The following is a 27198-nucleotide window of genomic DNA, read 5'->3' on the forward strand; positions in this document are numbered from 1 at the left end:
GAGTGAATAGTGAAACTAAGGTCACAATTCTGAGTTCTCGGCATATTATTAGTCAGCAAACTTTAGAATGTGAAAGAGTGGTAAACTACATGGAATTTATAGTTACCATGATAGCAATGATATTGAAAATAGATAAATAAATTATGCACTTACTGTATGCCCAGCACTACTCTAAGAACTTTTTTGCAATAACCCTTATTCTCAACTATCGTCTTAGTGTCTCCATTATACATATGATGCAACTGAGACAGAGTGGGGTAGCAGTTTGGCTAAGGCCCCTTGTTTAGGAAATGGTAGAGTCAGTATTTGAACTCAGACAATCTGATTCCAGAATCTACACTCTTAACCCCTTTACTATCAAGTCATTTTCCTCCAAATTTGGAAGTAGTGTTTATATTAACACTATGAAAGTGATTGGAAACTGCCTCCATTCCTTTGGTTAGATTTCTGAGGAGAAGATTCTTTCCTTACAGTGATGCTTAAGACTTTCATGTGACTGTAACTGAAGTCATTTCAAAATTTAGCCTCTGTATGACCTTGGGCAAGTCCCTTCATCTCAGTTTTATCACCTATCAAATGAGGGGTGGGGTCAGATTAACTGTAAGCACTAAAATCCTATGATTTTTTTCCACTAGATACTGCCTACTGTATGAAGGTAACAAGTGCCTTTAGTGGATTTTTTTATCCCAATTTCAAATTATTTGAATTAACATTTACTTTGATCTTGAAGCAATAATTTTTTTTATTTTCTTTAAAGGATCTGTTTGAACCACAGACTGCTTTGTTGAGATATGTATTGGAGCAGCCTTATTCCAGGGATATGGTCTGCAATATGCTAGGTTTAAATAAGCAGGTACTGTACTATGCTGGAAACCTAGTAAATTCTGCATAGAATCTGCACTATTCTTTTCTCTTTTCTTTGCTAGAGCTAACTGAGCAAAACAGTTAAGAACTATTTGGTGATTTTTTTTTTTAATATGTGGTTTATTAAACAATGAATTGTTCCTATCATTTATATATTGCTTTAAAAATGTTTAAATTAAAAAGGAGATATTTTAAAAGTTGGTTTATTTTGCATTGCTTTTTTTTCTATAAGGCCAGTTTCAAGTATACCTTTTGCCAGAGAAACCTACACATGACTTAACCATAATTTTTGACTTTTTTGTTGTTTGGGTGCCTATTTTTATAACCCTTGGTATCTTCAGCGTGGCCTGGCTGCTGATTTTTTCCCCCCTTTTTGGTGTATGTTTGTTTTTAGTGGTTTAACATGTGGGAGGGTTTGTGCTGACTCTGGGTTCCTTGAGGCTGGCCTCATAGTCACTGTTTTGTCTTTTCTTTTTTTCTTCCTTTATTTTTGTTCTGTCCTGTCTTGTCCTGCCCATCCTCCAATGCTCTAGACCTTGAACATTGCTCAGGTATGTTCACAACCTTACTGTTGTATTGTGACTAACGATACGCTGGCCGCTTTGTAGCCACTGATTCCATTTAGAGAATACATGTATGGTCGGGGCTTGAAATTGGCAGGACCATGCTGAGACCAAGGCCACTAAAACGAATTTCTTCTTGGGATATGAGAGTTGTTTTTGGTGGATTGTTTTTGGTTTTGGTTTTTGGTGTTTGTTTTTTTATATTCTTTTTTTTTTTCTTTTTTCTTTTTTCCTTTTTTTTTTTTTAACAAAAAGAGACAACACCTGGCACACAATAACACCTGTCACTTTTTGATGGGTGGTTTTTCCTTCCCACTCCATTTTCCTTTTTTTTTTTTTTTTCTTTTTTTATACTTTAGGGCTAAAGCTCGCCTTGTGGAATTTTCAGACATGGAAAGATTTGTGGTGGCCTTTATCTTTCCGGATTATTAAAACATAAATAAATAACATCTATAAAACTATTTACATTGCTTTGCCTTAAAACAAAACAAATTAAAAACAAAACAAAAAAGAGGGAAAAGCACTTTACTAGAGATACGTTATTTTAAAAGTTGGAGTGGTAAACTTTATGCAGGGAAGGTTTTTTTGGAAACATGGGGATTGACTAAGAAATGTCACACTCTTAGGTGACCCCACACCTGCTTGACAAACACCCTTCTTTGTCAGTCTTTGCCAGAAGTGTCCTCCTCCTAGAGTGGGCTCCTTGCAATTGAAGCTCACCTGTGGTGGGAGAAAAACACTATGGCCAAACTTTATGAACCAAACTCTTATACAGTCCCAAGTCTGTTCCAGGACTTTTCACCTTTGAGATTTTAAGCAAAATAGTGGTTCCAATTATTTTTGTTAAAAATTTTTGAGCCCAACATATTAAAATAGACCAGCTTTTTGATTTTAAAAAGACGTTCTTGTCTAGGTTACATAAAATAGCGTTACTGTTTGCAATACTATAGTGAAGGTTGTGCCAGTGCTTCCATTTATAAAGCCCTATTTTTAAGGACATATAGCTTGGCCATAAAACTTGCTCAGTGTTGAAACTTTGCATGCCAAACCTCACCCTAGTAGCAGTATCTCTTTTATTATTTTAAGTTTTTTCTTCTGAAAAATTTACCAAGTTTCCTTGTTTGGACAAGCCTATGTTCATGTGAAACTGAACTGCCTCACACTACAGTACCTGACAGTCACTTCACACAATCTGTCAATTTAACATCTTAAATAGCAAGTCATTATTTCCGATCAGCTTTCACTTGAGTTAGAGGTAAGTATTCAGCCAACTTTGAAAGAATGCTTCATGCTATGTCTTAAAACTAATTTTTGCAATGAACTTTAAGTCATACTTGACTCAATTTTTTTTTTTTTTTACAGTTTGGTGGATAAATGTACCCATGGTCATTTGAGCTGCGAGTACCTTCCCCCAGATAGCCTTAGCTATCATTAGCTTTTTTCTCTTGGGATGCAGCTCTTCTCAGACTAGAAATTGACAAAACAATTCATAGAAGAGTATTTCTGATTTGATTATTTTAATAACAAGTTTCAACCTAAAAAAAGTTTATGACTAAGACATAAATCCGTAAAAAATAAAGTTTATAATGGAAATGCTGACAGAACATTATTAGTATTGGTCCCACTGTAAACATTGTCAAAAGTTCACAATTCATCAGTAATTGTTTGGTACAAAACTCTGTAGTGAATGGACTTGTAGATGGAAGATATATGCTGAACTGACTTGATATATTAATTTTACCACCTGGAAAGTAGAGTAGAAAGTGAGAATACAAAGTATAAGGCATATGATTAAAAATAAACAAGTTATCTTATCACATCTTTTATCATTACAGAACTATATCCTGCACTATACTTTCTTGTCCTTTCTCTAGCAATGCAATAATTTACTCAAAGCTTGAAACTTTTTAAGAGCTGTCCATATTGCATTTTCCAGTAGGAATTGGGCTATATTTTATCCTAAAGTTGGTCACATTCAAAAAGTCATAAATAGCCCAGTTCTGTGACCAGCAAGGTGGAGTGTTCCCAGTGGAAGAATCCTGTTTTATATGTTCACACAGCTTCATGTTCTTTCTGCCCAAGAAGAACATTATATAACAGATACACCCCTCAAGCTCTTATGTGGTGGTGTGTGAACTCTGGCTACCCTGAGACAGTGATAGACCAATCACTCAATTATCTTTGAAAGGCACCATTGAAAGTGGTATTAACTGGCATAGGGCTGATTGGCAGAGAATATGATAAATGACGTACAAAGGGATTTTTCTTCCCAACTTGTTCTGAATAGGTATTGCTCTAAAATTGATTTCTAGCACTGAAATAATGGTTTGAAATTAACTTAAACCCACCTAAGTACAGTATGTTAAAATTTTGCCACAAAAGCAGTACCAGAACTGTTACATCAAAAGGGTCAGGGGGCCACTTAATCTAGGATATAGTTACTTGGACTGAAAAGCATTATCATTTGCCACTTGAAATAGTGGTGAGAAAGAATCAGGGGCATGAGTGGAGGTCAATGTTAGTATTTCTATTAATGCCTTGTGCCTCCTTTTTAGCTTTTACCAAAGCTGAAAATTTTAAATAAGTTTCCAATACAGTTTGAGCTATCATGCAGAAATTGAAATGGTAAGATACTGAACTTAGATTCTTAATGTTAAAACAAGTTTTAACTAAATATTCATGTAAATATGATATAAACTAGCTAATTCAACTAAATGCCTAGATCTCGAAGGATTAAATTTACAGAAGCTTTCAGAAAGCATGTTGTGAATAGCCATAGAGCATCCATTGGCTTACAGAAGTATCATAGCCTAGTGATTGATAATCTTTATCAGATCATTAAACTGCTTTACAAATTCTCATTTGTTCCACTTTGTAAAATAATGTACATGGTGGAGAGTATTAATTTTAATGTACTTATTTTTTAGTAATGAAAACTAAAGCCAAACTTACTATTCTAAAGTAGTTAGCGTAGATCATTTTATATTTCAACAGGGTTTTTTTTTTTTTTTGTATTAATAAAATTGGCAAATAAACAGAGGAACTAACCTATCTTGAAACTTGGTTTGAGAAATATCCTTGGCTTTCATCAAAACACCTGGGAAACACAGAGTTAATCCTGATAAATGTTCTGGCACACTCAGACACCAGGGCATTAGATGTCATAGAGATTCCAGGCTGATTTAATTCTTAACAGAAAACTTAGAGGGAATTTGAATTGTGGTATGTATTGAAAGATCGTCAGCTTTAACTGTAAATTTCCTAGTTGTTCTTACTTTGTCAAAATCTTAATATTTTTGGTTTTCCTCTTTAAGTCATTAACTGTATGACTATTACTACACCTTAAAAATATGTAGGTAAAAGTCTGGTTTTTTAAAGACACACAGCTAATACTAAAAAGGGAAACTCCAAAATGACTCAGGTGCTAAAAACCAATTTTATTTAGTTTGCTCTTTTTTCCCCGAAGCAGACTGATGGAAGACCATCATGGATGGAGGAGTAGATGACAAATTGGTTAGTTTCCAAACTAGAAGGAAATTCCCATCAGTAATGAAAAATTCCTACTGGAAATCCTGGCTTTACTTCTTTTCACAAATTTTTCTGACTCTTGTATACTTTGAATGATTTCACTCTAAATTTGTGTTGTCTGACACATTCCTTAGGTTGTTGGTGGTTGGCAGAACTAGTGAATTTCAAGCCCTGTACACAGTAGTTTTGCATGCTGATTTAAGAAATAGTTCGTAGTGTTGTCTGTTGCACTTTGCTCTGCTTCATAATGATAATTACATTTGGAGGGAAAGTACTGTAGTCCCAACTGGTGGTGTTAATATTGCTATTTGTAAACCTGTAATGTGGTTGAACTGTGATCATGGCATTGTGTTTTGGAAAAAATATGAAACAACCATTGATGCTTACTGTTTCGGATAGATGTTTGTTTTATTTGCATGCTTTAAGAAAGTGCAGCTATATTGGAGCTTTACAAGTTTGGAGCTGGCAAAGAGCATGCAAAAGAGGGGATGCTATTCATTATGTTTTGTTTTTTTCCCAAATCCGTCCCCATTTTGCATTTTTTCCCTAAATTTAAAGAAATCATATCCCTTTTTCATGGCAAAAGACTAATAATCACATCTAAAGCTTAGAAGGAAAGCATCTGTATTAGTAATTGTATTCACTAGAAAGGCTTCCAACTGCCTGGCTATTAAGTCATATAACATATTTTATAAAAGAAATATGAAAATGGCTTAAAATATGGCTTAACATATTTCTTTTGGTAAAAGCATATTTTTTAAATCACTTTAAAAGCATAAATCTTTTTGCCTCTAGAAAGGGAAGTTGCATTTTCATTTTAGTGTTTAAATTCAATTCTTTTTCTTGTTTTAGATTTTAAAATAGTCTAATTTAAAATTAAAGCTGCATTATGTTTGGCTTTTAAGAAGGAAGAGCAGAGATTAACTTTGAGGTCGGTTATTCAGTAGAGGAAGTTTCCATTTCAATGTCAGGATCAATACCACACAGCGAAAAACATACTGAGTATAATCTGGCAGCTATTTAGATATATCTTATCTCTGTGTGTGAAGGTAGTGTAAACTTGTGGTGGTTGCTTTAAAATACATAGATTCTCACTGCCTTGTTTGTTCTCCTCACAATATTTGATTCTTGGAAATTTGGGGTTCTTATATTTTGAGTTAGAATAGAAAATTAATACTACTATCCTCATTTCCTATGCTTTTTAAATTATCTTTTTTTCAAAGGATAAATAACTAAATTTTCTGCTGTGCAGTACCCTTTGTCAAATTGAAGCAGTGATGTCTGATGTCTGTAGTAAAAGTTAAAAGTGAATAGGAAGTCTGTTTTGTGTGAGATCTGAAAAATAATCTTTGTAATGGAACTCATCCTCTATGATAATGTAACGTGATGCAGCTTTAATAGACTAAACCTAACCTTAACTTTCTAAGTTCAACTTCATTCCATGCTTCTCAGCCTCTTGTTACAATTAATGCCCATTAACCGGTAAACTTCTGAAACTAACCGGGAGGCTTTTGGAATACTGTATCTAATCTCTGCCCTACAGCACAAGCAGCGTTGCCCTGTGCTGGAGGACCAGTTGGTGGATCTGGTGGTCTATGCCATGGAGCGGTCCGAGACCGAGGAGAAGTTTGACGATGGGGGAACGAGCCAACTCCTGTGGCAGCACCTCTCGAGTCAGCTCATTTTCTTTGTGCTTTTCCAGTTTGCAAGTTTCCCACATATGGTCCTTTCTCTTCATCAGAAGGTGAGTACCAACTGTCCTGTCGGAGCCACTTCACCTGTCGATTGGTCGGCTTTAGACTGGTATCGACGCTGCCTAGTGGTTTCGGCAGTGGCCGAAGTTCTGAGCCCTGATGGCCGTTTTGTTCAGTGCCTTTATGGCTTCTAAACTTTCCACTTTCTTGTCACTGTAAATATTGGTTTCAGTCATTCATTCCACATATTCATAGTGCGAAGACCAGGGGATACAAAATGAAAAGGCACTACAGTACCCTCAAGGAGCTCCTTACTTATGGGAAGATATAGATATAAACAATTTGATTACAATAATAGTTTGCATAATGGAAGCATGTTTTCCTGCAATGGAAACAAAGGAGAATAATCCCTATTAAAGACATCAGGAACGGCTTTAGCAAAGAGATATTGAAGACAAATAGAAATTTGCCAAGAGGAAAAGATAGGAAAGTGTTTACATAGCAATAAGATGATCATTTTGGAAAGGACAAAAGTGTGTGAGAATTGGAGAGAAAAATATAAATGGGGAAGTGTTGGTGAGAACAGAAAGGCAGTAAGGCAAGACCAGACGTGGAAAGCTTTACATGGACAAACATATTTGTTCTAATGAGTTTAGATTCTCTTTGGGCGGCAAATGGAGGAGGGGAATGACCTCATCATATATACGTTGGAATAATTACTGCTAATTGCCACATGTAGGAAGATGGAGACATAAAAATGGACAGGTCCAAAGTCAGAAGCAAGGATGTGGGTAAGGGAACCTTTGCAGTGATCTGGGTGGGAGATGCTGACGGCCTAAGCCAGAAAAGAGAGGAGGAGCCCAAGACCAGAAAAGCTGAGAGGTGAATAGGACTTGGTAATGGGTAGGTAACAGAGGGAGTAACAGGAGTCTGGCATCACTCACTGGTTTCTACTTTGGCAGTGAATGAAAAAGTGGGACAATGAATCCAAAACAGGGAACACAAATGGACGAGTAAATTTGTAGAAGAGTTGGTTTTATCATAATGTTTTAGACATGTTGAATGCAAATAAATGTTGTTATAACATCTCTACAGCATGATTTTTTGGGGGAAAATTTTTCGTAAGCATTGTTAAAATCCTTCTAACCACCAGTTCCCCCCACTGCCACCCCCACCACCATTGGTTTCTGTTCTAATCTACAGGAAACCAGGAAAAGTGTTTTTTGATACCCACTCCTCAAGGATTTTAAATTAAAGAAAAAAAAATCATTTTTGTATAATGAAGTATTCCTTGTGTTTTGATGAAAGATTTTTAGCAATTATCTTATATTAAACTTGATTCTCTTGCATACATGATCAACTTAGTTATGCTCTAAAACATTGAACTTTTGATATGTATAGTTGTTTTGGGATCAGGGAGGAACTCTATATATAATATTAAAATAATTTAAAAGGCTTTGCTTGGTGTGTCTTAAGTTGAGATTAAGTATTGTAAATGCCAAAGTTGGATGCTAACTTTCGGAGAACAGGGTTTCTCCTGTTTTTTGTGGGGGTTTTGTTTTTGTTTTTTTCCCTTTAAACCTTACTACATCCATCTCTTTAACCAGCTGTGTAGATGTGTATTTAAACATCTTTTACAGTTAGCAGGGAGAGGACTGATTAAAGGCAGAGATCATCTAATGTGGGTTCTCCTGCAATTCATTTCTGGAAGTATTCAGAAAAATGCACTCGCTGATTTTCTCCCTGTCATGAAGCTCTTTGACCTTCTGTATCCAGAAAAAGAAGTAAGTTTTACAAATTGTTAACAGTGTGATGAGGGGAGTATGTCTAATTTATGTGTAAGGATTTTTGTGTGATTTTGTGAACAGGTTACTGGATTTGGAAGCTGAAAACCTGGGTTCTTTCCCAATTGTGTGACTAAAAATCATGAGATGGTACATGAGTCTCTCTTGATATTAGTTTATTCATGGAAAGTGAAGAAATTGAACTAGATTAGTTCTGAAGCTTATCTTAAATTAAATTGAACATCTATAGCAAGCTTTTTCTCTATATTCTTTCTTTTTTTTTTTTTTTTTTTGAGAGGGAGCATGAGCAGGGGAGGGGAGGAGGGAGAGGAAGAGCAAGTATCTTCAACAGGCTGTACGCCCAGCACGGAGTCCAACATGGGGCTTGATCTCACAGTCATGTGATCATGACCTGAAACGAAATCAAAAGTGGTATACTTAACCAACTGAGCCAGCCAGGTGTATTTCTCTGTATTCTAAGTAGGTTTACAATTTTTTAAAAGCATTAAGCTGTTTTGATCTATACAAATCATTGAATGATCAAATAACATCAGTGTCTGTTAATGTCTGTTTTTGTTTGTGAGTTTAGTATGTTCTCCCATTGTTCTGTTAGATGAGGTATTTGGGTAAAATATGGTATATATTGACGATTGCCATTTCTTTAAACACATGTTATTATGGAAATTTTTAAATGCACAAAAAAGGTAGGGTGAATAAAAAAATAAACCCCTGTGTACTCATCACCAAAAAATATTTTCTAAGTTTTTCATTAGTGTCAGGTATACAATATAGTGATTCAACAATTCTGTATGTTAGTGCTCATCAAGATAAGCGTACTCTTATCCCCATCACCTATTTTACCCATCCCCCCACCCACCCACCTCCCCTCTGGTAGCCATCACTTTGTTCTCTATAATTAAAAGTCTATTTCTTGGTTTGTCTCTCCCTTTTTTTTTCTTTGCTTGTTTGTTTTGTTTCTTAAATTCCACATATGAGTGAAATCATATGGTATTTGTCTTTCCCTAACTGCCTTATTTCACTTAACATACTCTTTAGCTCCAGCCATGTTGCAAATGACAAGATTTCATTCTTTTTTGTGACTGAATAATATTCCATCGTGTGTGTGTGTGTGTGTGTGTGTGTGTGTGTGTGTGCACGCCATATCTTCATTCGTTCATCAGTGTACACTTGGGCTGCTTCCATAATTTGGCTGTTGTAAATAATGTTGCAGTAAGCACAGGGGTGTGTGTATCTCTTTGAATTCATGTTTTTTTCTGTTTTGGGGGTAAATACCTAGTAGTGTGATTACTGGATTGTAGAGTAGTTCTAACTTTTAAGGAACTTTTTGAGGAACCTCCATGCTGTCTTCCACAGTTTGCATTCCCACCAACAGTGCACAAGGGTTCCTTTTTCTCCACATCCTCACCAACACTTGTTTCTTGTGTTTTCTATTTTGGCCATTCTGACAGGTGTGAGGTGATACATCATTGTAGTTTTAAGAAACATCCTTGCTTCATCTTTCCACTCATCTTTTTTTGTTAATACTAGACAATTTTAAAGCAAATTCCACATGTCCATATCATTTCCCCATCAGTATACAATATGTATAGTGTGTGTGATAATATATATTGAATACAGTACTTATTTAGATTGCATATTTCTTAATTTTTCTATGTTCTTGAAAACTATATATGTGACCTTTAGAAATTCGGAGTTTACAGTATATTTATCACATTCAGTAAAATTTCATAATGTGTCTGTTTTTTAAAGAATGTAAATTTTTGAATGATTGTGAATGCTCTGTGACAGCACCTGTGAATTTCTGTTAATTCCTTGGCAAGTAAACAATCTTGTAATAGTTTTAATTTTTTATAGCTGTTAGATCTTCTGATTTATATTATTAAAGAGTCAAAGAACAATTGAAGCTGAATTAATACAGGGTATTTTAAAAAGAGTTATATCAACAATGGATTATTAGAATACATATTTATTAAAATATTTACAATTTGTTAATTCTTCTCTTTCTTATAATATGCAAATTGTTTTCCAGTATATCCCAGTTCCTGATATTAACAAACCCCAGTCAACTCATGCCTTTGCAATGACTTGCATTTGGATTCACCTCAATAGAAAAGCCCAAAATGACAACTCCAAGCTACAGATTCCAATACCTCATTCTCTAAAGCTTCACCATGAGTAAGTAATTTGTAGCTTAACAGTTCATTTTTTAAAATTACTGTTTTAAAAAACGGCAATGACATTAGCCTAATGTCATTATAGACTAATGTCAGTCTCGGTATTTGTATGAAGTATAGAAATCTCCCCACACCCACTGGAGGTGAAGGTGAATATTTAATTGCATGTCCTGCCAAGAGAGACTGACCAATAACCTGCATCAGAAAACAATTAGAAAATTAATTCTGTTTATATGTATGCAGATATATAATTTTTAATTTCCAGGTCTAATCTTTGCTTTTACATGTTTTACCTTAATTAAAGTTCTAAATTTCCAAAAGTATGTGAAAATGTTTCCAAATTTCCTAAGCACTCAGGATTTGAGCGTGATCTGACAGATCTCTTTCACTCCCTGGCTGCCAGGACTGTTTGAGCTTTTCTGGCTGGTGTGCTCCCTTACATCATTTCCAGAGCTGTGATAACTCAAAGAAGATGCTCTTAAAAAGAGCATAGGACTTGGATAGTCACGGATATTAGGAATACCTGAACTTCCCACCTAGAACTTCTGAAAAGGATCCCCAGATCTCTTCATAGGAGACTGTAGGGGAGTCAGACTTCGCATTCCATTTGGCTGTCCCTTTATGAGACATTCCTCAATCATCTTTTCACAGTGACATCTATAATGAAGGCACATTGTTATACTTAGCCAGATGGATAATAAATAGAATTTGTGAGTTACTCGTTCATTATTTGAGTCTTAGTGCTGTGTATGTAGTAATACTTAACACATATTCATTAACTGGTAGCTTATTATTATTTAAGTTCTTATTGATATGCTACTTAAACTTTTGTACGTTAACCACTCTATATTTTGAGCAGAAACTATTATACCTGTAGGAATAAAGATAGTATTGGTAAATCATTTCATGAAAGTAAATGTTTTTTAAAACACAAAGCTAACTTTCTGGAAGTTTACTTGCGTTTTTTACTATTTGATGGTACTTGAAATTGTAGGTTCCTACAGCAGAGTCTTAGAAATAAAAGTTTACAGATGAATGACTATAAGATCGCCCTGCTGTGTAATGCATACTCTACAAATTCCGAATGTTTTACATTACCTATGGGAGCTCTGGTAGAAACTATTTATGGAAATGGAATTATGAGAGTACCTCTTCCTGGAACGAGCTGCTTGGCTTCCGCGTCTATTACTCCCTTACCCATGAACCTTCTGGACTCACTGACGGTTCATGCCAAAATGAGGTATGTTCTTTTTATTTATTTGGTCCTGTGTTGGGGAATTGATATCGGTGTAGTACAGGCATGATTTCATGATTATGTGTGTGTTTTTTATGGTCAGTTGCATTTTTTTTCATGATTTGGTTTATTATAAAAGTTATTTATTATAGGAATTCTAGAATATAAAATAAACCTGAAGAAAATAACTGCTATAATCTCATCATAACAAATAAGCCTTGTAAAATTTTTTGGTATATGTTCTGAGTCTTTTTTTCTATGTATAAATATATGAATTTATGGGCTAGGTTTTTTGTGTTTTTTTTAATAAAATGTGTTCTTACAGTAACACTTTGTTATAACCACCTTTTCCCCATAATAATCTGTCAAACACCTCTTTAGGTTTAGTGTTTTTCAGAAACATCTGTTTTAATTGCTACAAAGAAGTCTTTGGTGTGGCCATATATAAATATTTAGCCAGTTCTGCATTGTTGGGCATGAGTTATTCACGGTGTCTTACTATTATAATGATGGCTAGAAGATTATTTTTATGTCTTTGCATCTACCCATAGTACATTTTTATCAAGTAATTTGCTGGAAATAGCTGAGTCCAGGAATGTGAAAATTATAATGCCTTTGCTGTATTGATTACAAATAGAATGCTCTTAGAATTGACATTATGGTTTCCAAAAGACAGAAAACGCTCTGTTGGGTGTGATTCTTGAACCTTAAGTACCCCTTAAGAGACAAGCTGATAATGTAAATGAGTGACACATTCTGCTGAGTGGAAGAGAGCCAGATATTAGTGCACATGGAAGTGTGTGTATATAGAAGGAATTGAGGCTGACTGAAGCTTTCCTCATGGTGCTGCCAGTTTAGCTAATTTCTATAATGTAAGAATGTAAGCTAATGTAACTAAATCTTCTAAATTTTTTTTGAGAAGGGGTAGAAATCCAGATTTTTATTTCTAGTCTTTCAGCTCTTAAGTACTGGCTCAAACATCAGACACTGTGGGTGAAAGAGAATGTATCTGTGGGACATCAGTTCTAGAAAAGCCATGCTCTTTTTCTCATGGTAAACATTGTCGTAAAATTATACATGTGCTTTACCTGCTTGGGTGACAGAGTTGAGGGAAGCCGTTAGAACCCAACATTTGGATCTTAGCAGTGATTTTTTTTTTTAAGTAATTCCATAATAAAAGTAGTTTACTTTCTCAAACAGTTTTAGTTACATATTTGAAAGAGAAAAACAGACTAAAGCCATTCATGCATGTTCTTTTATTAAAATTATTTTTGAGGTTTGGGTTTCTTTTTGTGTTTTAGTTTTTGTTTCAGTCTTTTAAAAAAAAAAATATGTATTTTGAGAGTGCACAGGGGAGGGGCAGAGAGAGAGGGAGAGAGAACATCCCAAGTGGGCTGTAAGCCATCAGTGCAGAACCTGATGCAGTGCTTGATCTTATGAACCGTGAGAGCATGACCTGAGCCAAAATCGAGTTGGACGCTTAACCAACTGAGCCACCCAGCTGCCCCTGGTCTTTTTATTTATTTTTTTTTCAATTCAAGTGTATTTTGAGTTGTACCCAAATTTTGCTTTTTGCATGAGCAGAGGGATCCTGATGCACGTTGAAAACACCATGGAAACCAGAATTCGTCTCGGGTTATATAGTGCATCACTACCAGGTGTCCTGCATGGCTGAAATGATTAAAATGGAGCTCATTCATTTTTGAACTTAGATTTATACCAAGTTTCCTATAAATACACTAATCCTATGTTTATGTCAAAAATATGGATTTTTCTTTTCTTTTGTTTCTCCTCAGCCTTATCCATAGCATTGCTACCAGAGTGATAAAACTTGCTCATGCAAAATCCAGTGTGGCCTTGGCTCCAGCCCTAGTGGAAACGTACAGTCGTTTATTGGTCTATATGGAAATAGAGTCTTTGGGCATCAAAGGATTTATCAGTAAGACAGACTTTCTGGTGTTTGTACCCATTAACCCATTCATTCATTCAACAGGTATTCTTTTAGGTGCTGGGGATACAACAGCGTAAAGATGTCACTGCCATCATAGAGATTACCTGCTAATGAGGGAGACAAGTAAATAAATGAAGTATAGAATATGTCAGATGATATGTCTTATGGAGAAAAATAAAGCAAAAAAGGGGGGTAGGAAGTGTGAGAATCAGGAGAGTAAGCTGCATTTTTAAGTAAAGTTATGATAAGAAACGGGTATTACGTTAAGTGCTTGGGATACAATGAGCTAAACAGACATGGTCCCTGTACTCATGCAAGAATCTGTGGTCTCATACGCTTCTTTTGCTAGTTTGCCCCTGGGGCTAAGTCTGGCAATAGGAAAGGAGTTTTCCTGCATTTTAGAAGACAGCTTGTAATGTTTATTAGTTGTTACATAGTTCTAAATAATATATACTTTGTAATATAGAAGTTTTTTTCTGATTCATGGTAATTGTAACTTTTCACTAATATGGTGTAATTTTAGTTTTAACCATAATTACTCTTCTTCCCAGATAATCAAGGGTTCAATAAAACTTTTTGGGGAGAGAGGAGGGAATAGGGGTGGGTGTAATGCAATCTGTATATTAAAAAGTGATCCTCATGCTTCAAAAGACTGGAAACATTAACTTTATAAAAGTAATTTGAAAGAACTGAGAAGTGAGGAAGGGTAATTTTTTTTTTTTCATTTATTGTCTCTTATTTTTCTAGATGAACTTGAGTCTCATTTGTCAAATTCCAAGGGGAAAAAAAGGGCAAACTTGGTATTATAATTAGGATCTGGACTTTTTTCGTTACCATTAAAGGAGAAATTATGGAGAAAATTTGGAAAGTGTGTGTGGTGTGTGTGTATGTGTGTGTGTGTGTGTGTGTGTGTGTGTGTGTCCGTTCATGATCAAATCTTTATGTAGATTTTACTCCATGTGACTCTTGAAATGTTTTTAATTCATAACTTTTATAATTGGTGCCTTAAATTGTCTTATTCCTCAAGGTCAACTTTTGCCAACTGTTTTCAAGTCACATGCCTGGGGGATCTTGCACACACTTCTCGAGATGTTCAGCTACCGGATGCACCACATTCAGCCTCATTACCGAGTGCAGCTCCTGAGCCATCTTCATACTTTAGCTGCAGTTGCACAAACAAACCAGAACCAGCTCCATCTCTGGTGAGTTCTTTGATGACTGTCTTCCCTTAAGATTTATTAGAAACTTTGTTGGAGATGGGAACTTAATCCTTAATAGTATTTGTATTCATTTGTCATAAAACTCTTCTTCTAGAGCATCTTATTTCCAATATAGAAGTAGAGTACAGCTTTTAAATAGAAAGTTATTAAGATAGTTGAGTCCTTGCCTAGTGATCTTTGGACTGAGAAAAAGTACTTTCAAGGTCTTTGATGATATGTTCTAATTTAGCCCTTTAGAATATTGGATTTAGGGGCGCTTGGGTGGCTCAGTCGGTTAAGCGTCAGACTTGGGCTCATGTCATGATCTCACAGTTCGTGGGTTGGAGCCCCGCACTGGACTCTGTGCTGATGGCCCAGAGCCTGGAGCCTGCTTGAGTTCTTTGTCTCCCTCTCTACCCCTCCCTCCCTCCCTCCCTCTCTCTCTCTCTCTCTCAAAAATTAAACATTAAAAATATTTAGAATATTGGATTTAAATATACTTTAGATTATGGCTAAATTATCATGTCACTTTGATTTTGTTTTAAGTGAAAATATATTTGAGATTTAAAAATATAAAATTTTTTTAAGGGGCACCTGGGTTCTAATTTAGCCCTTTAGAATGGTTGGTTGAGCGTCCAACTTCAGCTCAGGTCATGATCATCGTTCAGTTTGTGAGTTCCAGCCCTGCATTGGCCACTCTGCTGTCAGCACCCACCCTGCTTTAGATCCTTTGTCCCCCTGTCTCTCTGCCCCTCCCATGCCTTTGTGCGTGTGCGTTCTCTGAATGAATAAACATTAATAAAATAAAATAAAATTTTTTTAAATAAGAGTCTACTTTAACGTTTATTTATTTTGAGAGACATAGAGAGTACAAGCAGGGGAGGGGCAGAGAGAGAGGGAGAAAGAATCCCAAATGGGCTCCATACAGTACAGGGCCCAACGTGGAGCTTGAACCCACAAACTGTGAGATCGTGACCTGAGCGGAAATCAAGAGTTGGATGCTTAAGCGACTGAGCCACCCACACACCCCTAAAAAATGTAATTTTTGAAATCCTATATATCCAGGTGAAATTGTTTGGTCCTATAAGCTGCAGGCTATCTTTTTCAAATATGTAAAAAATGTCAGATGGTATTTGCTATAACATTTGGTATCTCAGGTTTTTAAGACAAAGTTCCTTCTTACTCAAAGGAGGAAGGTTTGTTTTTTTTTTAATCAAAGAAGAGGAATTCAAAGTTTCCATATTTTTCAATTGTAATTAACCTAGAACTAGATTCAATTCTATAATTCTGAAATTTTATATGCCACTTAACTTTTTCACATTTCTTTTTGTTCTCTCACCTTTTAGTGTTGAGAGTACCGCACTTAGGCTTATAACAGCATTAGGTAGTTCGGAGGTACAGCCACAGTTCACACGCTTCCTGAGTGATCCCAAAACGGTGCTGTCCGCGGAATCTGAGGAGCTGAACCGAGCCTTGATATTGACCTTAGCTAGAGCAACTCATGTAACAGGTACAGTGAATGTGCGACCATCAATAGGGAAAACAAATGAATTAGAGCGTGCTGTGTCCTTAGTGATTATTAAAGAAGCATCGCGAAAAGACCCTTTTCATATGTTTAAAAAAAAAGTTGTTTTAATACCTTCACCATTTCAATCATTAATGTAGGTTCTTTTGTGTACTATCATTTTTTAGCTAGGTTGAGCTTCAGTTTCCAGCCATTTTACATCATTTTTAAGTAGTGGTTCTTGACCTTTTTGGTCTCAGGACCACTTAACATTTGTAAATTTTTTTAATGTTTATTTTTTCAGAGAGAGAGGGAGACAGAGCGTGAGTGGGGAAGGGGGAGGAGGGGCAGAGAGAGAGGGAGACACACAATCTGAAGCAGCCTCCAGACTCTGAGCTGTCAGCACAGAGCCTGGGGCAGAGCTTGAACTCATGGACTATGAGATCATGACCAGAGCGAAGGTGGAATGTTCAACTGACTGAGCCATCCAGGCACCCCAGGACCACTTAACATTCTTAAAAACATACAAATTCCCAAAGATTTTCTATTTATATGGATTTTATCAGCATTTATTATTTTATCAATATTTACCTTATAGATATTAAGATAGTTGCTTTTTTAGTATTTGTTTGATTCCCTTTAAAAATAGTAAACATATATTAACATTCTCATATTTTTTATGAAAAATAAACTATATATTCTCCAAAACAAAACTTTAGTGAGAAGAGGTGCCATTTTTTCACATTTTTTACATCTCTCTTTAATATCTGATGTAAAGAAAGCTTTGCTAGATTCTCATATTTACTTCTGCATTTCATCTATTGCAATATGTTATTTTAGAAATGAAGAAAATATGGCCTCACCCAGGTAACAGGTTGGAAAGGAGAGGAGTATTTTAATAGCCTTTCCGATAATTGTGAATACTCTTTGATGTCACACAAAATTGGACAAGTGATTGTTTCTTAAATGTTCGGTGCAATGTAGAATGCAATCCAAAATTCTATCAGTGAACTTTTTTTACTCTATTACATTATAACCCATTGGTCTGTTTTGCACATTTAATGGATTTTTTTAATCCATATTTTGTAACTTCATGAATTAGTGTTTTGGAAGACATTGGTTCAGTGAATTATATAAATCTTATAAGTGTTCGCACACTTCATTATACAGTATCATAAAATTACATTTGTTTATATCACTACAAATTTCTTTAGGAAAATCTTTAAGTTTTATAAAACTATTAGGTTTATAGTAGTAGATACAAGTTTTCCAAAATTTTGATTTTTCACTTGAAGTGTCAAATTTTATCACTGGCAAAAGATGTGGTCATTTGTTTTCCTTGAAGTAACAGGCTCCCTTTGTTAATTTTCAAGAAAATGTGTGCTTAGTGCCCAAGTCTGAATGACTGTAGTTTTCTGTCAGATGTTCTTTTAAGTAAAAATGGAATTCCATTTTTAAAAAAAAGAGCTAATTTCACTCAGTATTCAAACAATTGCACAAGTACTTTTCCTTAAGATACCCATCATACTTTGATGTATAATGGTAGCTAGAACACTATTCATACCTCCGTTTTTATCACACAGAATATTAAAATGAGATGTACTTAAGGGCTGAGATACAGTCTTTTTCACTGCTTCAAGGATATTCTTAAGTAAAACTGGCTCCTTCTCCCCACCCGCGACCCCCAGCCAAGAGCATAGTAAAGATTACAATGGCTGTTAGTATAGTTTGGTGCCACAGTTTGATTTGTTCTGCGGGCCAGCAGTTTTCCCTATCGTTACCTTTGCACTACTGGTGCACATGTTAACACAGTAAAAAGGTCCATGCTGTCTTATTATAATTATTTTAGTAGTTTTTACCTCATCAAATCCGTGAAAGGATATTGGCGACCCACGGACTCCACAGACCACACTTGGAGAACTGCTGTTTTAAAGAAATAGTCACTGGGTTTAGCAGCCTGAAATAACATCTGTGTGAACTATCTTATTTTATATAAATTAACCTTCTTGATTTAGAGAGCTGTAGTCTATAGCTGTTTCAACCACTAGAAAAGATAGCTGCTTTTATAATTATATTTCCTTGGCTCAGTGAAGTGCTGACTCCTTATTGTCAGAGTCAACTACATGAGCATTTGTGGTGGGCCTGTATCACTGTTGTACCATTGGTGCTCTGTAACCTTACAAAAAATTAGATTGCAATGTCTTTTGTCTTCTTTCCACTTACTAATGCGATCATTCAAATCACTCACATAGACTAAAAAAACTTGGGTCCTAAGCTGAATATAACTAGTTAAGCAGTGAGCGTACTGCAGTGAAATCCCTTGGGTGTGCATAATTGTTTGTTGCTTTCTCTGTGATATTTAAGAATTGTGGGTATGATCATTTATATCTGGATTACATTTTTTGTTTATGTTTAGATTTTTTTACAGGCTCCGATTCAATTCAGGGAACTTGGTGTAAAGATATACTTCAGACCATCATGAGTTTTACTCCTCATAACTGGGCATCACACACTCTTAGCTGTTTTCCAGGCCCACTACAGGTAATCTGGTCTTGAATTACATGTTGAATATGTAAAAATCATTCTTCCATTTAATATATATAAAGTCATTCTTTCCCATTTAGTGTTATACTAGAGACTTTGTTTTAGTGATATCCAAAGGAAATTAGCTTTTATTTCTTTTTCAAAAAATCTTTGCTATTCCAAGTGTCTTGACTTGTTCCTTGTCGTACTCTAGGACTGTATGTATTCCTAAAGATTTAATTATGATCTCATATTATTAACAGTTTTAGAATCTTGTGAGAATTAACACGTTACCTAAAAAATTCTTTCTCTTAGAACTGAAATGGGGAGAAATACAAGTTAATGGAGCTGCACAGAATACACATCGGTGCACTTGACTGAATTTTTTCTTAATCACACAGAGAGAAAAACTATAAGCTTGGCTTTTATAATATGGAGAAAAGAAAACTTCATCTGTCCTCTACTTTGCAAAGAAAAGTTTAAGCATAATGAACATCTGCTTTCTATAACTTCTAATAGGGCTAAAGCAGTAGTTCTCAACTTTACCAGGATCACCTAGAGCGCTTGTTCGGATACAGACTGCTGGGCCCTAGGTGCAGAACTTCCAATTCAGTAGGTCTGGAATGGGGTCCAAGACTGCATTTCTTACAGGTCCCAGATGGTGTCAATACTGATGGTCTGAGACCCATTTGGCTGTGTAATAGATTTTCCTTACAGAGATGCTAAAATATGTAACCAAAGGATACATAAATTTCTTTTTTTTTTTTTTTTCTTTTTAATGGTGAACACAAGTATCGACAGATGATTGAAGAACCTTTGAATTCAGGCTTGCTTGGAATTTCTGTTTAGGAAATCTAGAAAGGGAATCTTAGAGATACCAAATTAAGCCTGTGTATTTTCCCATTATAGAAATTCAAGGCTTGATTACTAAGTTGCTTGAGGTTGCCTAGAGTTTATTAGTGTCATAATCAAGCCTAGAACTGGCTTCTTAACTCTGTAGCCAGTGTTCTTTCTAGTATAACCCATGAAGTAAACTTCTCATCTTCCTTTTAGGCATTCTTCAAACAAAATAACGTACCTCAGGAAAGCCGTTTTAATCTGAAAAAAAATGTGGAAGAGGAGTATAGGAAGTGGAAGTCAATGACCAATGAAAATGACATCATTACCCACTTTTCTATGCAAGGCTCTCCTCCTCTCTTCCTTTGTCTTCTCTGGAAAATGCTCTTGGAAACAGATCATATAAATCAGATTGGCTATAGGTAAGCCAAAAACCTAGATCTGCATTCCATTTGACAATCCATTATTACCATACAGCAATATAACTTATTTTTTACTCTCTGATTTCCAGAGTATTAGAAAGAATTGGAGCCAGGGCCTTGGTTGCCCATGTGAGAACATTTGCAGATTTCCTAGTATATGAGTTCTCTACATCAGCTGGGGGTCAGCAACTCAACAAATGCATTGAAATTCTTAATGACATGGTATGGAAGTACAACATTGTTACATTGGACAGATTAATTCTCTGCCTGGTAAGAATATGCTCACTTAGGAATAAGTTTCTAAGCCGCCTCATTCTGTTTTGGATCAGTGTGTGTGACTGATAGACCTTGTGCTGATCTAACTATATTGCTTCTAAGGATTTAATGAAATTATACTATAATCAAGTATTACTATCAATTCCCTAAGGAACTAGAGATTTCCCAGTGTATTTATTCATTCATTCATTCAGTAAGCATGTATCGAATATCTGCGATGTTTGATGCACAGAAAGTATAGAAGTAAGTAAGATAGACATGGTCCTGATCTTGTGATGCTGTGAAAGTATAAACAGTTAGTTAAACCCTGAGTTGATTCCCAAAGGCTCCCACTAGAGGCAGGAGTGGTAAAAAGCCATCATATTTCTTTGCAGAGTGTTAATAATCATTTCTGTACACTTTGGTGGCCACAGTCAGAACTGAATGTTTCTCATAGCCACCCAATATTCCTCAAATTATTTTTTTCTCAACTTTGATGTCTATTTCAGCAAACAACTTTTAAAAAATTTTTTTAACATTTATTTATTTATTTTTGAGAGAGAGAGACAGGGCGTGAGCAGGGAAGGGGCAGAGGGAGAGGGAGACACAGAATCCGAAGCAGGCTCCAGGCTCTGAGCTGTCAGCACAGAGCCCTATGCGGGACTCAAACTCACGAACCGTGAGATCATGAGCTGAGCTGAAGTTGGATGTTTAATTGACTAAGCCACGCAGGCACCCCTATTTCGGCAAGATTTTAAGAGAAGACACTGAACAAGGCCGGAAAATACTTATTTTTTTTTTAACACTGTAGTGTTGGGTCACCTGGGTGGCTCAGTTGGTTAAGTGTCTGACTTCGGCTCAGGTCATGATCTCATGCTTCATGAGTTTAAGCCCCACGTCGGGCTCTGTGCTGACAGCTCAGAGCTTAGAGCCTGCTTCGGATTCTGTGTCTCCATCTCTCTCTGCCTGTCCCTCAATCTTTCTCTCTCTCTCTCTCTCTCTCTCTCTCTCTCCCTCCCTCCCTCCCTCCCTCCCTCTCTCAAAAATAAATAAACATTAAAAAAAATACTGTAGTGTTGATATTGGGGTGGCTTAGTTGGTTAACATTAACCTCTTAGCTGCAGAACATAAATATGGTTATGATATAGTAGGGGAAGTAAGCTAAGTCTATAAATCAATAAGATAGAAGGATCAGATAGAGGTGTGAGTGAGGAAAATATCGCCAGGCAGTAATGAGAGCACATCTACCCAGGTGATATATCTTGAAAAATGGGTTAAATTTCAACAAAAGAAAAAAGAGTGATACTTTAGACAGAAGGAATGGTGAGAACCAAAAATGAGTAAGAAAGTTAAATATGCTTAGGGAATTCTGAACAGTTGGCTAGGGGTAGACTCCACATATATTGAAACTGTAATGATAGTGAGGTATTACTGTATTCCAATTTAGACTATCTAGTGGAGGGGCCATGCTTTTGCACAGGTCAGACATTTTAATATCATTTTTCTGTTTTTCTCCAAAGGCCATGCGTAGTCATGAAGGAAATGAAGCCCAGGTTTGTTATTTCATAATTCAGTTGCTGTTACTCAAACCAAATGATTTTAGAAATCGAGTGAGTGACTTCGTGAAGGAAAATTCTCCAGAGCACTGGCTACAAAACGACTGGCACACCAAGCACATGAATTATCACAAGGTACTCATTCAAATCAGTGCTTCTGTGACTCCTTCTTAAGCCAGACTTAGGTATTTGGCTAATTGATTTGGCTGTTTTCTCTGTGGTTCCACTGTTTTCTCTCTAATCTGTACAGAAGTAAATTAGCTCTCTAAACTTCCTCGAGGTTCTAGAATATCTCTACCATTAAGAATATATTGAAACTGCAATTTTAGTAGATGTGAGTACTTACATACAAAATGAAAGGGTTATCACAAATTTTCTATACATAAATCTTTTTCGATATACCTTTGGGATAATAGAGATTTTTGTCAAGTGAAGGACTCTAGATTTCATTGCACTGCAAAACAAATATGTTTTCATATTCTTTTAAAAATGACAAGTTTATTTAGCTCTATTTTTTAAGAGAATTTAAAAAAAGATGTCCTAAACATTTCCCCTTTTCTCACTTCCACAGAAGTACCCCGAGAAACTGTATTTTGAGGGCCTCGCGGAGCAGGTCGACCCTCCTGTGCAGATTCAGTCTCCCTACCTCCCCATCTATTTTGGAAATGTGTGTCTTCGATTTCTCCCAGTATTTGATATAGTAATCCACAGGTTTTTAGAGCTGCTTCCAGTTTCCAAGTCACTGGAGACTCTACTAGATCACCTTGGTGGCTTATATAAATTTCATGGTGAGCTTTTTCAAATTTTAATTGTTTTTCAATAAAAATGTTTTGGGAGTAAGTGCTATATAGTGATGCCATGAAGTATAAAGTAGGTGACATAAAAATATGAATAGGTAGGTCATAGCAGATGTACTAAATAGCAGAAATAAAAGTGATATGCAGGAGAGGCCCCCTTTTACATAGTGTGTGATTAATTGCCAAATGTGTAGAGAAAGAGAAGCGTTATGAGTTCAGAGCAGACTGATGTTACTGTGAACTAAAGGGTCTTGGCAGGCTTCCTGGATGATAGGATTTGAGCTGTGATGTATGTGATTTATCTAAACAGGAGGAAGAGAACATTCTAGGCAGAAGGAATCTTTTGGAAAAATCACAGCATTTTAACAACAGTGTCCTCATTGGCTAACTTGAGAATTTAAACATTGTACCCGACAATGTAGATCACCTTTAAGTGCCAGGCTCAGAAGTTTTGATTTTATAACATGCAGATAATCAAGAGTCAACTAGATGCTATTGAGTAAGGTCATGGCATAGAGAGCATTATTTTAGAAAGTTAAATCTAGTTGTAGTCAGTAGCATGTTTTGGAAGGAGGAAGCCATTTCAAAAACTTAACGTCAAAAAATTTCAGGTGTAAGATTAGTATCTAAACAACTGTGATGGCACTGGGAATGCGAAAGAAGGGACAGATAGTCCAGGAAGAAGGAACAGGCCTTGATTGCTGCTTGTAGGGAGAATATAGAAAGAAAAGAAGAGAACTACAAAGTTTGAAACCATGGGACTAGAGAATGGTGGAGTCAGTGACAGGAGCATGAAAGTCCTAGAGCAGCCGCTGTGGGAACAAAGTATATTTCTCTGGGGTGGCGGGGTGGGGGGCAGTTCTTCTTAGTCCTTTATCTAAGATGTTTTCCTCCTAACCAGAAGCCTGAATTGCATGTTAGCATTACAGAGTAAGTATTAAGTTCAAGTGAGCATTCCTGTAAAAACATTTTGTTTTTGTTTTTGTTTTTTTGGATTAGGTAACGTGCACATGGTAGAGAAGGGTATGCAGGGAAGAATAGTTAGTCCCATCCCTGATCTCCAGCTAGCCAGTTTCTTTCTCTGTGGGCAACGACTGTTACCAGTTCCTTGTGCTTCCTTCCTTAGCTATTGTGTAGTTAGGGTTGTTTTTTTTTTTCCCCCACAAATAATATATAATACACACATTGTTCTGCACCTTGTTTTAATACCTGTATAGTGTGTTAGGATGGATTATTTTTATCAGTGCATAAAAAGCCCATTAATCCATACATGCCATGATTTACCCTGTTTTTGACCATTGAGGCTCTTCTGATCTTTTTGCTAGTATCAACAGCGCCACAGCAGTTATTCATTTACATACCATGTATATATTATTCGAAGCCTTCTGCCTTGTTTTGAAATAAAAATATTCATCGTACGCAACTTCCCAGCATGTGAAATAGTTTCATTGGCTTCTGAGCTATCTTTTGGTAATCTTGAACACAGAGGGTTAGTTTTTCACAGTTGTTGGTAACTGGATAAACTTCATGATGATTGTTTTCTTCTTGGCAGATCGGCCAGTGACTTATTTGTATAATACTCTGCACTATTATGAAATGCACCTGAGAGACCGTCCACATCTCAAGCGAAAACTTGTGCATGCCATCATTGGCTCACTCAAGGATAATCGACCCCAAGGCTGGTGTCTAAGTGACACGTACCTGAAGTGTGGCATGAATGCACGAGAAGAAAATCCTTGGATCCCTGATGACTCCTACTATTGCAGATTGATTGGCAGACTAGTAGATAATATCCTTTTCATTGTGATTTTTCCAGACCTTTCAGAAATAACTATATGTTGATTTGTGAGGACACATACTACCTTCTCAAGGTAATATATATTTTTTTAAGTTTATTTATTCATTTTGAGAGAGACATAGACAGCACGAGCTGGAGAGGGGCAGAGAGAGAGGGACTGAGAGAATCCCAAGCAGGCACCCCGCTGTCAGCACAGAGCCCAACATGGGGCTCAAACTCACAAACTGTGAGATCATGACCCACGCCAAAACCAAGAGTCGGATGCTTAATGACTGAGCCACCCAGGCACCCCTCAAGGTAATATTTTTATACATGCCAAGGCTTCAATTCTTTTAAGATTATTTTTGTTTTGACTTTTGTAAAGGTTTTGACATCTTAAATTAGCAACATCAACTTAGCTGCCAAATAGGCAGAAATTCACTCCATTAAAATTTAAATCTTAAAAACAGACCTTACAAGGTTTGTTTCAAAGAAAAAAAATTGATCTCCAAAAAAATATACTATGTATTGTAGTAAATGCATCTGTTTGCTACTGGAGAATATAGAATTTTGTTACTTTACTTTATTATTTTTTTTAATATGAAATATATTGTCAAATTGGTTTCCATACAACACCCAGTGCTCCTCCCAACAGGTCCCCTCCTCAATGCCCATCACCCACTTTCCCCTCCCTCCCACCCCTAGAATTTTGTTGCTTTAAACAAGTCCTTGGATCCTTTTAAAATATATTAATAGATAACAATAAAACTTGTTTTTCCCTCCTTTTTAATGAAGAAGCTGATTTACTTATATTTTGATTTCTTTTTTTGATTTCATGTTTTAAGTTATAAGCACACTATGTTTAATATGTTTGTATACCATGTCACTATTTACTAGGTAGAGCAATTTTACGTAAATGGGCATGATTTATTTTCTTACACAAAGAGATTTATTTCCTGAAGTAAAAGAATTACTCATTATAATGTTCTTATTACCTGCCTTACAACTGTTGAAAGAAATAGGTAGATGAAGCCTAGGGCTATTTTGGTTGCATCTATGGCTGTCATGTCACAGTTATAAAAGCACACCTATAGAAGACCAGCTATTTATACTTTGTGATTATACATTTCAGTTATGTCAAACGTATTAGTGTATTTGGTTCATGGTATTTGCCTCTTAATTTCTGCTCACTTATTGAGGCCTCATAATCATAAATTGATAATCAAATGAGATGTTTACATGTGAAACATTGGAAAACTGTAAAGCACTCTACAAATATGAGCCATTAATTTCAAAACAAGCAAACAGTTATTGCTTTAATCATCTGCACCGATGGCTGGCAAATCTCCCGGTCCATTCCCAAACTGCGACTGGAGATTCAATGAGTTTCCCAACCCAGCTGCCCATGCACTGCATGTTACTTGTGTGGAGCTCATGGCCTTGGCCGTTTCAGGCGAAGATGTTGGAAATGCTCTTCTAAATGTCGTCCTGAAAAGGTGTGTATCCTGTTTCATGCAGTAAGATTCATTGTTTTTTGTAAAGAGAATGATATTTTATTAGGAGCTGTTAGACAAATCTGTTGTCCCAAGGCTGATGCACTTGGGACGGTAATTGTCTTTTGGTCCCAGATTTTGTCTTTGTGATATAGATATAATTGAGGGAGCCCTGGACAGGGTCAGAAGACCTGGGTTTGTTCCCACGTCTACTATTTTTTTTTTAATTAAAAACAAAATTTTTTTTTTAACATTTATCCATTTTCTAGAGAGACAGAGCACAAGAGGGGGAAGGGCAGAGAGAGGGAGACACAGAATCTGAAGCAGGCTCCGGGCTCCGAGCTGTCAGCACAGAACCTGACACAGGGTTCGAACTCACAGACCGCGAGATCTTGACCTGAGCCAAAGTCAGACGCTTAACCAACTGAGCCACTCAGTCGCCCCCCCCCCCAACCTCTACTCTTTAGTAGCTGTTTGACATTTAAGTTAGGAATAAGGTTATCATCTCACTAAAGATAATCTTTCAAGATTCCTTTCTTGAAGATCAGTGTGAAGTGGGGGATAATGATTGGAGAAGTGGAAATAAGTGGCAATAGTCTTAACATCCCAGCAACCGCTGTTAAAGGAGACAACCAAAAAACAAAGCTTTTGGATATTTAAATTTTTACTCAATGAAAATCCGTTGTAGTTTTATTGGAGTAGATCAGTTGTTAGCCCCAATTTGTATATGTTGTCAAAATAAGATCCATTATTAACCGTATAAAGGTGTTTTTGTAATTTCACATTTTTTCATATTTTTCTTCTGTTTTCTTCACTTATAGTCAGCCTTTAGTGCCAAGAGAGAATATTACAGCATGGATGAATGCAATTGGACTCATCATCACTGCACTGCCAGTGAGTTAATCATTTTGATTTGTACCAGAATACAGTTGTTCCCTGTCAGCCAAAAGAATAAGATGCATGGAAAAAAAAAAAAAGATGCATGTAAGATGCCCTTGTATAAGGACGTCATGCAATTAAGG

The 27198-nt window shown here is 36.1% G+C and overlaps 1 protein-coding gene across 2 annotated transcripts in view; it reads left to right on the plus strand.

Moving 5' to 3' along the window:
- The window catches only part of MED23 (mediator complex subunit 23), a 43945-nt gene that overhangs the window by 10219 nt on the left and 6528 nt on the right, over positions 1-27198 (plus strand). Inside the window, exons 10-26 of one of the 2 annotated variants that reach the window (XM_027056884.2) lie at positions 758-853; positions 1398-1415; positions 6499-6699; positions 8290-8433; positions 10484-10629; positions 11623-11868; positions 13659-13801; positions 14841-15015; positions 16359-16522; positions 18933-19057; positions 20093-20298; positions 20388-20568; positions 22074-22244; positions 22681-22897; positions 24459-24695; positions 26014-26179; positions 26998-27070. In XM_027056884.2, the coding sequence (XP_026912685.2) occupies positions 758-853; positions 1398-1415; positions 6499-6699; positions 8290-8433; positions 10484-10629; positions 11623-11868; positions 13659-13801; positions 14841-15015; positions 16359-16522; positions 18933-19057; positions 20093-20298; positions 20388-20568; positions 22074-22244; positions 22681-22897; positions 24459-24695; positions 26014-26179; positions 26998-27070 (2709 nt within the window). The remainder of the gene's footprint in view (positions 1-757; positions 854-1397; positions 1416-6498; positions 6700-8289; positions 8434-10483; positions 10630-11622; positions 11869-13658; positions 13802-14840; positions 15016-16358; positions 16523-18932; positions 19058-20092; positions 20299-20387; positions 20569-22073; positions 22245-22680; positions 22898-24458; positions 24696-26013; positions 26180-26997; positions 27071-27198) is intronic. The other variant, XM_027056885.2, reaches the window with a different exon arrangement.

This window comes from Acinonyx jubatus, chromosome B2 (genome assembly GCF_027475565.1).
Source record: "Acinonyx jubatus isolate Ajub_Pintada_27869175 chromosome B2, VMU_Ajub_asm_v1.0, whole genome shotgun sequence".
NCBI classification, from domain to species: Eukaryota; Metazoa; Chordata; class Mammalia; order Carnivora; family Felidae; genus Acinonyx; species Acinonyx jubatus.